The sequence below is a fragment of the Propithecus coquereli genome, unplaced genomic scaffold, assembly GCF_000956105.1.
Source record: "Propithecus coquereli isolate 6110/MARCELLA unplaced genomic scaffold, Pcoq_1.0 Scaffold2, whole genome shotgun sequence".
Taxonomy (NCBI): Eukaryota; Metazoa; Chordata; class Mammalia; order Primates; family Indriidae; genus Propithecus; species Propithecus coquereli.
Genome location: NW_012144966.1, coordinates 16,211,534 through 16,227,882, shown reverse-complemented (window position 1 = coordinate 16,227,882; position 16,349 = coordinate 16,211,534). Strand labels below are relative to the sequence as shown.

The 16,349-nt window shown below is 33.8% G+C and overlaps 1 protein-coding gene across 1 annotated transcript in view; it reads left to right on the top strand.

Moving 5' to 3' along the window:
• The window catches only part of CNBD1 (cyclic nucleotide binding domain containing 1), a 359,205-nt gene that overhangs the window by 297,811 nt on the left and 45,045 nt on the right, over positions 1-16,349 (top strand). The window contains exons 6-7 of the mRNA XM_012643546.1: positions 5,806-5,999; positions 8,845-8,917. Of these exons, the coding sequence (XP_012499000.1) occupies positions 5,806-5,999; positions 8,845-8,917 (267 nt within the window). The remainder of the gene's footprint in view (positions 1-5,805; positions 6,000-8,844; positions 8,918-16,349) is intronic.

Below are 16,349 nucleotides of genomic sequence, written 5' to 3'. Positions count from 1 at the left end.
TACAAATATTTAACTATTTTTAGAGTAACTTAATAATGCTATGAGTATGATGGATTCTCAATTTTTAATTTGTTCATTTATTCCCTCTGTAACTGACTTCAGTGAGAATATCAGTTTTAAAAAATTGCAATGTTTGCAATTTGCCTTTATAATAGCCCTCTGACCAGGCACCACAAGCCAGGATGATTTAATTAGCAACATCCCTTTAGGAAGATCTATCCCCAGGAGAAGCTTAGCATTTGGCAAAGGTCATTTGTGAACAAGTTGATTCATTCTTGTCTCTTACAAGAGTGGTCCTTGTACCTTTCCTAACTTTCCAATTTTTTTTAATGTTCTTTATGAAAGCTTTTATTCATTCCTATGATTCAATTTTGATTTGTATGTTTCTAATTCTCAAAATCATAGGTTTTAGCCCTTACTTCAGCTCACATCCACATAATTGAACTGCTGCTTGATATCTCCTCTTGGAAATGCTGCTGGCATGTTGGGAAAAAACCATCAAAAAGCAAACCTCTCATCTTGCTCTCAATGTAGGCCTTTTATTGGCAGATATCTCAATGGTACCACTATATTCCTTGTGAAAATGTTAAAACTATGTAATCTTCTTTACTGCATCTCCTTCTCTGTCTAAATTAATGGAGTTGTATCACATGAATTCAAATTTTACTTTTCAAATTCATTTTCTGCTTTTTCTTCTCTAGGTCAATGCCTGGTTCAGGGCTCCATTCATTACTTCTTACATAAAGTACTTTAATAGACTCATAACTGGTCTCTCATTTTCCTAATTCTCTCCACAAAAATTGTCCAATGTATCATTGCATTATTTATCCTTCTTCTAACTCTAAGTGAGATATTATTGTTATAGGAATATATTAGGAAATATAGGGAATATATTGGAAAATTTTAAAAAAACACAAATAAGGGAAACTAAATGTCCCTTAATCTCATTAACTTCCAATAGCCATAATTATCAGTTTGAAATATTCTCCAGTTTTAATGGTGTGCATTTTTTCTAAGAAATAATTTGTAATTTTTGTTCCTGCCTCAAATTTAACATATCATAAGATTTTCTTGGGTCACAAATATTTCTGTAAACACTACTTTTTAATAACTGCATATTTTTGTAACAGATATGTTATAATTTACTTGATCAATCTTTTAAAAAGGATTTTAGATATTTCCCCATCATGAATAATGTGGTCTTGAATATATTTTTGCCCTAACTTTTACCTGTACTTTGGATTATTTATTTATGACAGATTTCTAAAGTTAAAATAATGAATCAAAAGGTGGAGATATTTTTATAAATCTTGATACATGTCTAAAAATTATCAGAATTGTATTACTCCAGTGTTATATAAAAATTCCAATATTGCTTCATTCTAAATTTTAAGTCTTTAATATTTTAAGTATTGAAAATCATACCTCACTTTAAAAATAGCATTTCTTTTATCTAGATTGAACATTTGGTGATTGGTTATTTGATGCACATTTCCAATTTTCAGCGTCTCTCCTAATTATGTCCTTTCTTTTAATTGGATTCCTTAAATTACTTTTTCTTATACTGTTCTTCTAACAAACTGAGTTAGTTGTTCACTATTCCTCATCAACCTCCCTTGTTTAATTGAAGATGATCAGGTAACTCCATGTTACCTGCTTCTGTGTCTTGTTCATGCTATTTCCTATACTTCAGGTGTTTTTCTCCCCATATCTGTCAATCAAAATTTTATCTACATTTCAAGATACATCATATATACCATCTTTTTCATAAATCATTCCAGGAACTCCCCATCAGACCTAATTTATTTCTTCTTTGGACATTCATATCATTTTATGATATAAATTTATTTGCTTATGTAAGGATGTTTGCCTTGTGATGCCTTTTATCATAATTATATACTTTGTGACTTCTGTATGAGATGATATTGATACTATATTGAAAGGCTGTTCTAATAGAAGATTTGTCCTCAAAATAAAATGAAATAAATTTCTTTACAACCCTTCCAGTTAACTTTATGACAGTATTTACACATTTGGGGTTTCTTTTAAACTCAAAATAAATATCCAGTTTTATTTGTAGATTGTCTTCCACAAGTTTTAGCAATAGTCTAAGAAAGGTTATTAGTTTGGGCCTTAAAATAACTACTGTGGACAACTTAAGGGTGGCAATATTAGAACTAAAAGCAATAATCCCATCCCCAAAGATTATTTAATATCATGAAAGCTATGAAAAGGTCATTCATTGTTTTTGTTATGTTATCTCTGGAATCATTCAGACCTTATAAAAGAGTTTCCATGAATTAAACTATCTGGCTTAAAATGTATATGGTTTTCTGATATTTTCGTAGGATCCCACCTAATGAACTGAGAAGAAAGTAGGCCATTAAAGATTGTTATCTTCTTCCTCAATAGACAGAATTCTAAGAAAAAAAGAGTTGGTCTCCAAATATTTAATAAAATTCTTTGGAAAGAAATACAATAGGGGTTCATTAATTTAACTTTCATTCATTCAAATATTTTTGCTAAATGCCTAAAATAATCCAGGCAATGTGCTATGGGCTGGAGATACTGAGAACAGTCAGGGTTTCTTCTCTCAAGAGGTTGCAGTCTATTGGCAGAGACTGAAAACAGTGCTAGGACAGAAATTCTGTGAAGAAAGGTCCCAGAGGAGGGGTGTTAATTAGGCTGGATGGGAGCAGGGCAGAGATCAGGAAAGGCTTCCCTGGTAGAAAGGTGACACTTAAACTCAATTTTATAGGCCAAGAAGGGATTAGCCAGCTGACAGTATGACCTTATTCATCCCATTATAGCTCTTTGAAACATTTAAGTCCTTCTAGATGGTTGATTTTAGCTGAAGGTCTGTGCACTACAGAGTGGAAAATCCTTAGTCAGGAATTCACAAACGCGTTTGCTTTAATCAAAGTTTGGGTTTGGCCTTTAACCTTTGGAAAGGCATTGCTAAAATGATTAATTAAAGTTTCTCTTACTACTATTTTTAATTCCTTTTGAATGCCTTTTGTTCACTAATACAAATATGGTTAAGAGCTATTTTAAAATATGAGGTCCTACACTAGGAGATTTCCTCAAGTCCTTATGAAAATATTTCTTTTGACTTTTCATGTAATGGAGGTTAGCTATTCCAAACTCCTGTTAATGTGGATATTTAGATCTCTTCCCATGAATCACAAATGTTCTTAGAGGCATCTAGAACAATGAATCCTTTCCATAAGGTTTTCAATTTATTTTACCCAGGTCCATTAGAGGAATCATATCCATGGCAGCTAGAGCCTTATGAAATACATTTCTTAAATAATAAGACTTGAAAGTCAAAATTACTCCTGGATCCATGGCTGCAGAATGGATGTTGTGTTAGCAGGCATGAAGACAACATTTATCTCTTTGTACATTTCCATCAGAGTTCTTGGGTGACCAGTGCATTGTCAATGAGCAGTAATATCCTTTTATTTATTTGTTTATTTGAGCACTATGTCTCAAAATTGAGCTTAAAATAGTCAGTAAATCATGCTATTAATATTAACAGATGTGCTGTCATCCAGGCTTTGCTGTTCCATTGATAAAGCACAGCTACAGTAGATTTAGCACAGTTCTTAAGTCCCCTAGGATTTTTGTAACGATAGATGAGCATTTGCTGCAACTTAATGTTACCAGCTACATTAACCCCCAACAAGATAATCACTCTGTTCTTTGAAACTTTGAAGCCAGGCACTGACATTTCCTCTCTAGCTATGAAGGTTCTAGATGGCAACTTCTTCCAATATAAGGCTGTTTTGTCTACATTAAAAATCTGTTGTTTGTGTAGCTAATTCATCAATTGTCTTAGCTAGAGCTGCTGAATCACTTGCTGAAGATTTTTTATCAGCACTTGCTGCTTCACCTTGCACTTTCATGGCATGGAGACGGCTTCTTTCCTTAAACCTCATGTACCATCCTTGGCTAGCTCTCAACTTTTCTTCTGCAGCTTTCTCACTTTTTTCACCCTTCAGAGAATTGAAGAGAGTTAGGGCCTTGCTCTGGATTAGGCTTTTATTTAAGGGAAAGTTGTGGCTGGTTTGATTTTTTATCCAGACCACTAAAATTTTCTTCATATCAGCAATAGGTTGTTTTGCTTTCTTATCATCTGTGTGTTCACTGGTGCAGCACTTTTAATTTTCTTCAAGAACATTTACATTCACCACTCAGCTAACTATTTAGAGCAAGAGGTCTAACTTTTAGCCTATCTCAGTTTTCAACATGCCTTCCTCACTAGCTTGATCATTTCTAGCTTTTGATTCAAAGTGAGAGACATGCAATTTTTCCTTTTACTTGAACACTTACAGGCCATGGTAGGGTTATTAACTGGCCTAATTTTACTGTTTTTGTGTTTCAGGAAATAGGTAGACCTGAGGAGAGGGAGAGAAGCAAAAGAATGGCCAATCACTGGAGCAGGCAGAACACACCATTTATTAATGAAGTGTAGGAGTGCAATTAGTGGTACCTCAAAACAATTACAATAGTAACATCAAAGATTACTGATCACAGATCACCATACAGATAAAATAATAATGAAAAGTTTAAAATATTGTGAATATTACCAAAATGTGGCACAGAGTCACTAAGGGAAAACATGCTGTTGGAAAAATGGCACCAATAGACTTGCTAAATGCAAGGTTGCCACAACCTTGAATTTATAAAAAAAAATATGCAATATCTGCGAAGCATTGTAAAGCAAAGTACAATAAGAAGAGGTATGCCTATATTGTGCTACCAAAAAAAAAGAACTGTTTTGGATACTCAGGTATCCAAGCAAAAGCAAACTTTGCTCCAAAGAAGAGTGAAAATCACTCTCCCACGGACACCGTGTATGGGTAATAATCAAGAAATCCCCACAAATAAGCACTCAGGTTAGAAAGAAGCAGAGAAGTAAAGCAGTTGGCAACATTTTTGGGTATAAAAAGAAACATTTGGGTATAAAAAGAAACACTATTGTCTCTGAAAATCAATTTGTAAATTTTCTACTTATGGCAAGTTCATAAGCAATGTGCAAGAAAAGATCTCCTGACAGCACTTGAACAATTTGCTCCAATCTTACAAAATAATGTAAACAATTGATACATGGAGAAAGACACCCATCCTATTCCCATACTCTCCTTCTTCTAAAGGGTAGGATTCCGAAGAGCTGGCACTAATGTAAGTTGCATTTAAAATGCTCACTAGGGAGTATGCCTGCAAGACCTACAGGAACATAGTTGGAACTTTAGGAATTGGGTTTGGAAGACAGATTGTGGAGACTTATACTATGGAGTAGGACAGATACTGGAAAACCTCTTCTCTCCCCTTCAAACTATCTCCTTTATTAAGTTCTTTTAATGATCACCATCATGTCCAGAGCAAGAATAAATGATAGCTATTAGTAGGTATATATCGTTACTTGTATAAAATAGGCAAAATGCCATTTTGAGGGGAAATAAATATTTTTAAAAAGTTTAAGGGATTTTCTGGTCCCTTTTTTCTCACAATTTCATGGTTTTTTCCTAGAACCTATCAGTTCTATGAAAGGATGTGCCACTATCTATAATTATCTAAAAAGAACTGTCCAAATATATAGACATTCCTTTGTCATTCTTGTTATTTGATCGAATTATTTGTAAATGCCTAAATGTTACATTATAGTCATTATCATAGAATAAACTAAAAAGCGTCTATTACAAATACAGCAAATGCAATATATGTATTAGTCATATCTATGTCAAAGGTCCTGGGATATGAAGTATATAGTATATCTTTTTTGGTTTTGTTTTGTTTCAGTGGTTGGAAATGATGGATTTTACATAATACTGAAAGGCGTAGCTCAACCTCAAATAAAGGTGTATGAAAACATATTTGAAGGAAATGACTCAACAGCCTCTTTCATATCTCAGAGTTTCCATAACATTATTTTTAATGAAGACTTGAAAAATTCTGTACTTGCTGAAATGAACCTACCTTCACATGGCTCACTGGTAAGAAATGAATATTTGTTTTTTCCATAAACAAGGTAACATGCTTGTAAAATTTTACCTCTTCCAGATATGTATATCCAAATATTTTCAGAGTCCTGAAGTAGTCAAGATAATATATCCTTTAAAATATAAATTGTACGATTAATATTGAACTTGAAATTTGATTACAAATTTTTGATGAAGGATACCTTCAGCAACATACTGCCCCCACTGGCAGGGCTTGTGCACTGTATCTGATAACCGAGACAAGGTCAGTGTGGCTGGATCCCTGAAAGAGGAAGGATGGTAGTTTGAGATGAGGGAGAGGGATCAGGTAATTTGAGGAGGAGAAGACAGAAGAATGATCATGAAGGGCTTTTAAATCAAATCAAGAATGTGTATTTTTCATGTTTATCTCAAGAGCAATGGCAAGGTAATCAAGGGATTGATTTCATTACAGTCAGAAATTCTTAATCAAATAAATCTTTTGCATCTGTATAGTATTTCAAGACTTCAAGACTAGTAGCTGTCAAAAATAAAAGTTCAATATGTCTTTTGATCTCTGGATACTCTACATGGGAATCAAGTCTGGTTTGAATAGATCGTGACCAAAAAACCCATTCTAGATTTAGGGTGGCCAAAATGTCCAATGTAGAAAAGGAACCAATTAAAGCCAAATTATTTAGCATTATAGGTTGCAGTCAGAAACACCTAGGACCAATATCAAGCTCAAGAAGAATGAGTATGGACAAAACCAAGAAAGGATGACAAGAATGAAAATGAGACAAGCCTATAAAAATATTGTTTATCTCACCTGAATGAATAATGTTTCTGGACCTCTTTCTTTATGGGAATGGAAAAGAATACATTTGCCATGTCAGTGGCCACATACTATGGACCTGATGTCATTTTAATCTGCTCTGGCAAATACTCGATATTTGGTACAACAGTTATGACTAGCACTGTTTCTTAGTTAAATTCGTAGTAATCAAATCCAATCTTTGAGGATCCATTTGGTTTTTTTTGAAGGCCAAACTTACATATTAAGTGGGGATATGATGGGAATCACCAGCTCCGCATCCTACATTAGGTCTTTGAGAACAGCACTAATCCGTGACGTTCTACCTGAGATGCGATACTGTTTTTGATTTGTTGTCCTGGCCAGGGTGGGGAGAGAGGTAGAGAGCAATTCAGAGACTTCCACTTCATCTTCTTTACTGTGATAGCTCTTACCACACTGGCCAAGAAACCAATGTGGGGGTTCTACCAGCTATCAAGTATCCATTTAAATTATATATGTAGGGACCATGCAAATCACCACAGTGTGGGTCTGTGGACCCCAGTGAGCCACTGTGAACCATACCTGAACCAAAACTCTATTTTTTAGACATTTTGCATATTTTCCCACTGTAACAGGTGGCCACGATGACATTTTATGTACCAAGGTTTTAATGTCACTATTTCAAATTTTAGAGCTCCATTTCTTCACTTCTTTCCAATCAGGGCCATAGCCTTAGCATAAGTTACCAAAATACTTGCTGGGTTCAAAACTGTTATAGCAGAACTCCAGAAAATATGAAAATATATAAATATATGTATGGTATTTATATATATATATATGTAAGTATGAAGCAAAATCCTTAGATATTTCTGCCCTCTAACTGTAAAAGATGAGATTTACTATATATGCTGCCAAGGAACACTTGGATTAGATAATTCATCTTAAACTGGTGATTGATTTTCCTCACTTTTTACTGTTTTCCTCTAGTGCATTCCTACCTCCCAGCAAGTCATCCTATGCCATGATTCTTGTAATCACTCATCCCACAACATCTCAAAAGTCTGAGATATTGTACCTTCCAGTGCATTCTCTACCACCAGCACCTCGTGCCTGTTCAACACCATTAAACCTTTATCAGTTGTACTGATACAACATGTCAGGGACTATCAGTACTCCGGTGATGGATTCTTATTGCTAGCTGGCTGGCAGGCAATTCAGCTCTAAATCTCATTTTTTTCTACTTTAATAGAATCTTTTGAAAAAATAAAAAGATAGAAATCAAGGCAGGCAATTTTAACTGTCAGCGACTGAATGGTTTTTGCTGTTGTTTAGGTTTGCAGAAAGACAAGTATTGGGTTAGTGACTAAAATTTATTTTAGATTGCTTAAAAATTTAAATGATTCTTGCCAAGTCTGTCCCCTGTAGAAATTATGAGTTAGTTGTAGTTATAAAACATGTTGTTACTCTTTCCTTAATTTTAGAAACTTGACTTTCTGTGTATTTACTTAATGGACCTTTTTCACATAAAAATATTACTGCTTCCAAAAATTTGTGCCTAGGAGAGTTTTGTGGTTTTGCACAAATAAATAAGGGTTATATTTTTTTCTTCTTTTATTTGGCTTTTTTGTTATTATTTGCTTTTTTATTGTGATGTAACAGAGAATCAAACTACTAAGAAGGAGAAAAAATTAATAACATCTTCACTGTTCAATTTAACCCTGATAGTTTTGTAAACAAATGGGTATCACCTGAATATAATGAACATAAGTTGAAAAACATACAGTCTAAGGTCGAAATTTATTTTTCATGAGATAATTTATGGTTCTGAGTAAACATTGTTAGAGTTACAAACATCTGCCTTACTTACTCCCTGCTGTAGATCTAAACTGGAGAAAAAAATTCGTGTAGTATAAATGTACAGCAAAATTTGTTTTGCTTTTTTTGAAAATAGATGTATACATTGAAGCTAAAAGCTTTTTCATTTGAGTGTCTTAAATAAGGAAAGAGAGAAAAATTACATATTCATTTACATGATTACCAACTTTTCTTTCTTTTTTTTTTTTTTCCTTTTTTTCTTTTTTTTAGAGGGAGGGCGCGCAGCGGGGCGGCGCGCACGGCGAGGGCGGGGCCTACATGATTACCAACTTAATACTTCTAAGTAGTTTTAAAATCTTTCACTTATTTTATTTTTTCTAATTAATCTTACAATTTTTCAAGTTACAATCATAAATAAATTCAAATTTCTTAGAGACATCTCAGTATAAGTACAGTGTTATATGGCAAAATGTATACATGCACATATACACAATACTCTCCTATATTTTGTATTTATGTACTCCTGTATTTAATATATATTTCTGTGCTACAATAAAATATATTTGATTAAAATATATTCTTGATATTATAAAATTTAGCAACATTATAAGAACAAATTATGTTGAAGGTCCTCAATAATTATTAAAAGAACTTTCTAGTTTATTAATAGAACTTTTCTTTGCAATGCAAACATTTTGAAGCTATGTGGAAAAATTCATTTGATAAGAATATGTATTCTACAAGCTGGAGAATGCCCAGTGGAGGCAACGTTATAAAATAGCTATTTTTTTTTTCACACCAAGGTTTTCAAACAAGTAGTCCAATATCTTTCTTCTGTGTTCCCTGGATGAAATCTCAATCAGATCCTAGGTATTAACAAATAATCTTGTTTTTGCAGTCTTAAGAATTCCAGTCCTGTCTTCATATTAAATTTTCAATCTGTCATGCTTGACAGCTCTGTGTGTGCCTTATTGTGCCATAGAATCCTGTAGTGGAGAGAGAGGTTAAATCAGTTTATTCCTCCTTTCTTACTTTACATACTCTTCTACTTACTAGCTCCTTTTTGTGGTTCTTCTCAGCCAAGATCAGGAAAGGCGGGAGAGTGGGTATTAAAGATAAAATGCTATGGGACTTTCTATGATTGGATGTCCAAATTGGGCTCTTTTTCTCAGTCTTTTGTGTATTGTTCCTCCTGTAATTCCCTGAAGGGGTGTTGCCTCCTGTAGGGGGGTATTTTATACCACACCCTTGGTCCATGGTTTCAGGCAATGTTGACCACAAGGATTTTTGGGTCAACTCACCTTTGCAGGAGGTTCTCTAGACTTATTCCCTTTTCAGAGAGTTTATGTTGGCTGCTTTTTGTGGGTCCACCTGACTAATGGGGGAGGGAGAGCCTCAAATTTACTCCACTAAATTTCTGTCTTCTCATTTGAGGCCAGGGGTCAGAGGGAGTGGAGGAGGAAGAAAACCTCAGGAGTATGACACCTGTCAAGAAGTCCTCTTTTAATCTTTGCTGTCAACTTACTGATCTCAGTTTTCAAGAGGATATTGAATTTAAGGTTTAAGAAGTTTATACTTATTTGAGACACTACTTGAAATTATGGATGGACTTTGACTTATACCCACAATAGCATTTAACACAATAATTAATACATGGAAGACTTTTGAATGGATAACAATAAAAGTATCTAGCAGTGTCTGTCTAACATGATGAAGGAAGAATAATAATGTGGTCACTGCTGTGGTGTAGGAGTGAGATTATGAAAGCATGAAATACACAGTGGTTTGTTCATTGATATATGGTTTCTTCCACTAGAGAAAGAATACGTCTTTTCATAGGGCAGTTGAATAGTAATTTCGTTTTTAGATCCAGAATAAAACTAGACCAGTAATTTCAAACAAGGACAGATTCCAACTAATTTTAAGTTCTGGGTCAAGAATATTGAAATATCTTGGAAGAGTAAAGGCAAAGGCATGTTTAATAAGGACAAAGAATATATATTTAAGATATCTCGTTCCTCTGCCTCCAGATTTCTGATAACGGGTGCTGCTGATGTTCTGTGTATGCTGTTCCCTAGGCTCAGTTTCCCTTACTCGTTTATCGCCTCTCCGTATCCAGGATTCTTCACAGATTCATTCCGAGTCTGGTCTTCCATTGATTCCCTCCATCTCTTATCTCATTTATTCCCGGACTTTTAAATGGTTCTCTGCTACTTTTAAATGTTAGTCTCCCCTGACTCCTATCCCAACCCCAACGTAAAAATGACTTCCTTGAAGTCAAGGAGCTTATTTTTTTCTGATGCCTAGTAAGAGTATGCTAGGAACTTTAAAGATGTTCAATAAGAATAAATTAAATTAAACTCGTTTAATTTAATTAGACAGAGCCTTCAAAATATCAAAGATGAACCGTGAAATGAGTTTTGATTCAACTAAATTGCAAATGATAGAGGATTGAATCCACATTGATTCAAAGCTCTGTTTTTATATATTACATTTATTTTATCCAAATTGACATGTTTAAAATATATGCAATTATATTTTGCTTAAAATAAAATGTAAATATTAGAATATTTAAAAGCTCAAAACTAAAATGTCAGTCAGGAAATATTTTTGCTCTCACAATGAAATTGGAACATAATATCTAATCATCTCTCTAGTCATTTAAAACTTTAATATAGATAGCTTGTGATACATTTATAATGTGAGGGTATTTTTTATTATTACTGCATATAGCAGCCTATTGTCTTCACAGAGAGTTAAAATGTGCGGTGCAATTGAAAATAAACACCAGGTCATAGCAAATTTACTACTATTTGTAAATAAATTAGAGAAAGAGTAAAAATTGCACTATGTCTAAGATGTTTTTACAGCTCTTCTATTATAAAAGCAATAAAGGAGAGATGTTCATTGGTATATATTAAGTCTGCTTACCAATGATTTTCAAAAAAACATCATAAAATAAAAGGACTTTACATATAAACGTTAACTTAGATATATTTCATTTCAAAAACATACACTTAAATAGAATTAAAGCTTCCAATCATTTTCTTATATCTTCCTCCATTTTTAATTTTTTTAAGACTGTTTCTCATTTGATTATTTTTGAAGACACCAAAATATATTCAAGGTTCCTGTTTATCTTACAGTTCTAGGTATTGGATTTACAAACCTTAAATAATTTCAACTTTATACAAGGTTAAAAATAAGTGTTAAATTTGAAGATAGGGAAGTAAATGCAGTTTCTGGTTTATATGTGATTGCATGCCCCCTGTTTCATTGTATGCTCATTTTACTCTCAAGATTTTTGTCTTGTTGCTTATTTATAAGACCTTTGATTATAATAGTGGCTTAACTTATTTTCTATTACATGTATTGCAACTATTATCTTCCAGTATAATATATTGTTAATGTTTTGCTTTATGGCTCTTTTATCTCTATAGATATGTCAATTTTATGTAGTCAAATATATTTATTTCTACCTTTAAGGCATCTGAGTTTCTCTGTCACCATGATTTTATAAAAATATGTTTTAAAAAAATTTTAATCTATGCTTTTATTGATTTTATCTTTACGTTTAGAGCTTTTGAAAATCTGAAATATTCATGTTCTTTGCAATGTAACTGTAGTTTTTCAATTGTGTGTCCTATTGATCCAACGCTACCACTAAATTTCTAAATATTTTTAATTTCAGTTTTGAACTCCTCTTTGAATTGGAAATTATTCTTTAAAAGATAGGTGTTTAAATGTTGATTGCATCTTTAAATTTCTCTCTATCATTACACATGTTTTTCTCTGCTTCATGTGTCAAATTCTGAAAATTTTCAATTAAATTGGTCCAAATGAGATTGTGATTCAATGAAATTATACTTATTGTTTTGAAGGTTCTTGCCTTAATACTCTTGAAATGGTCATGTTTAAAATTTTCTTTTCTCCCAAGTATTTTTTAGAAGATTTATAATTTATATTTATCTTGCTATGTTTGCTTTCCCAATTTATGATGAGGAAACTAATGTTAATAATTACTGAGTGCTTATCACATGCCAGATTCATTTAAAGTCTAGCAGAATCTTGGACTGATGTCTCACATCCATTGGTGTACTTTACTTTAGTGCCTATTTCATTTTCATGAAGTTTTCCAGAACTACTGCCTTAAGACCACAGTTCCTTTACTTTTCTGTTGTGTTGTTTTTTGCAATTGCCTTGGGATATTTTACTATTTTAATTTTAAATTTTACTAACAAACACAAAATGATGAAAAGATGAGGCAAGACTTCTCTATAATTTTTGCTCTGGCAAGACTGTTTTGTGATTTTTCCATTGCTTCTAGAATAAGCTTATTTATACTTTCTCATTTCCCACATCATAATTTCCATTGTCTCTTCCTATAATTTCCATTGGAGTGAGAAGCTTTTGAGTTCACAGAACCCAAAATGGATGATGCCAATAACTATCAGCATTTTTGACATCAGCATAAGCTTTGAGAATAATCTGTAACTTTTCTAATATAGAACATTTTTTTTTCTTCTTACAATTGAAAACCATTTCATGAAACTTGATTAGAGAATTTGGTCTTAACTTTTGAGTCAGTTAAGAGAGTTTTATATTTGTGTAATCTAAATGCCTACCAATAATGGTTTAAACATTAGGATATTTGTTATCTAGAAAGTCTAGAGAGAGATGACTTAAGAGTTTGATTAATCTAGGGCCACAACAATGTTAGCTGGGCACAGAAGCCCCCCACCCCCACCCCCAGCTTTCCATCCTGTCCTTTGAATACTAGATTTCTTCCTCAGATTTGCTGCTCAATTGTGGATATTCTTCCAGTCGTGAGGTGAGGGGTGTTTCATCATCATGTTCCCTTTTATCAGTGAAGGGAATATTCCCACAAAATCTATAGAAGGCACAGATTCCCACTTCTGTCTCATTGATCAGACAGGGTTATATGTCTGCCTTTCAACCCAAAATTGACAGAGGTGAATATGATCACCATTATTAGTTTAGAGCAATCAAGATTAAGTCCCAAGGGATAGGTCCATGACCTCTGGACACTTTGCAGCCTGATTCATGTCTGAACCAAATTAGGCCTCTGTTAACAAGCAAGGTAGGAATAAAGAAGTGCTGTTGAGTAGATGAATATGTTTCTGACATGAAATCCTCAGGAGTTCCTTGGACATTATGCCAGACAATCATTCTGCAGATCCTCAAGGCTCACTACCGAAACATGACCCTTAAGACCATTAGTGAAATTTCAGTTCCCTAGTTCTTGTGGTATTGTCTTCCTAATATTTTGAGTGTTCAATATGACTGGTACTTTAGTAATATGACAATCTTTCTTAAAAATTGGATTGACTACTTCTGTCTAGGTACCACGTAGCATTTATTCTTTACAAATGCTGTGGTACTACTCAGAGTCACATGACCATACATATATTCCATCACACTATTTTTCTGATTTTATTTTTTAGTCATTTTAGGGCCACCATGAGCAGTAGGAAGTTTGGGTTAGAACACTTCACCCCTCCAACACTGGTCGGCTCTCAGGTACCCATCTCTTACATGAAGAGAAACTCTTCCGTATTTATCATTTTTTATATTTTAATATTATACTTCTGAGCAAACTTTCTCTGAAGAAAGTATTTCTTTTGAGGTGGTGGATGTAGGTAGATTTTAAAACCATCAGTGTAGAATCCATCTTGACTACCATAGCTGAGAGGCAGACTCATGTATTCCCACATAAATTGATAATAACTTGAGTATTTTGGGTGGAACAACAAATATATAAAGATTTAAATTAGCATAAGTCCCTGGTGACCCTTCTAACATGCATTTCTATTTTTTTCATGTTGTTACAACCAGAGTTTTATTCATTGTTACGAAAAATATGATTTAATTGTATTTAAGATGTACTAAATCTTACGTAGGAAAAAGGACGAAGCTCTTTAATTTTTAGGTTTACTTAAATGAGAAACAAAGGTACTTGTCCTTCATATTCAACGCTGTGGAATTTGTTGACTAACATCAAATAATGATAATTGACTTTTAACATTTTGTTATTACAGTGAGAGTTTTAACATTATTCAAAATCAATTATGTTTCCATTTCAATGGCTATTTTATATGAAGAAAGACAGTTTCATATCTAGACTCTGTAAACTTTATAAACAGAGTAGCAATTAGTTATTTTATAATACTTAGAGAATAAGTTAATAGAAATATAATTTATTCTTTCACTGGTATTTTATAATAATGTAGTTAGTTCAACAAACCTTAAATAAGCACTCACTTTGTGCCTCACTGCTGAGTACTGGGGAAGCAAAACATGAATGGGACATTGCCCCTATTTTCAAATTTAAAAGCTAGTGTGCACTATTTATGAAGCTCTGATAGATATTGTGGGAAATCTGATACTGAGGAATTTTTTTTCTTGCCATAATATTAGGGGTTCAAAGTATGGACATATACACAATAAATGGCAATATGAGATAGTTTCTATTGAAATGCTAAATAACTGGGACAAAAAGTGCTATAAGATGTCAGAGGCAGGATGGGTGAGTGGCCAAATAATGCCAGTCGAGAAAGGGAGCTTGTGGGGAGCTTTAAAGGAAAAGTAGGATTTGATTATGCAGAAAGGAGGGAAGGCACGTAAATTTACTGTGAAGAATTATATTTTAAGCAATTATTTAGAAACGAAAATGAGCAAATGTCCTATATCTGTATGTACGAAGCTTGGGAAATTCAGTGGGAAAGGAATAAAAGGCAGATCTAGAAATGGAGGAGAGAGAGAAAAAGAAAGTAAAAAGGTTGGTCTAGGCCAGATTGACAAAGGGCAGTTTAAGCAATAAGCTGAACAGCTAAGGCGATAGAAAGTTTGAATATCTTCTCTTTCTCCCCCTCCTCACTCACCAGGGCCACTACTCATCTTTCTCTGCTTTGCTCTTTACCCCAAGGCTGGTCTGTAGGATTACATCCAAGTGCTTTTATGCCTTCTGGCTTGCAGCTGGAGTCAGCTCTTGGAGAGCACCAGTGGGAAGCCGGAAAGATGTTGGAGAGTGGAAGTCAGAGTGTTTCCTCCCTGGCTCCCTCTCTGCAGTGTCACTAACTGAATCTTACACAAAAGGTCATAGCTTCTATCAGCGGGCCTTCTCCATACAGCCTTCTCAGCCTTCAGGTTCCAGAAAACGCCTGCCTCTTTCTTGTCCATCTCATTTCCCTACACACTTAATAATTAGTCCCTTCATTACACTCTTCTTATAGTGCGCAAGTGCAAAGAGGGTCTCAAATTACCTATATCTTTGTTAAAGTGAAATTCATTAGTATCAGCCTTATACATGCATATCTATACTGAGAAAAGTATTCAGTTGATGTGAATCCACTACATTGGAACCAAAAATGAGAGAGGGAAGAGAGATTGATACTATTTGGATGTGTGCAGCAGACCACACAGCACTTGCGCACTATGAGAAGAATGTAATAATGAAGGGACTAATTATTAACTTGTGGAGACCCAAAGAGCCAAGGGACAATCTGTGGTCTGGGGAAAGGATGGCATGGGAGGTTGAGAAAGGGCCACAGGAAACAAGATGTAGAAAGAACAGGAAATAAACTCTTTTTATGTTAAAAATTTACTGAGTAGTTAAAATTTATATTTATGGTAGATGACCTGATTAAATTACACTGTTAAAGAAAGTAGAGCTAAGCCGTAAAAGGAGTAAAACAATTATAGTTATTTGAGGGAAGGGATCAGAAAAATAAAAATAAAGCCATTCGAAATAATTT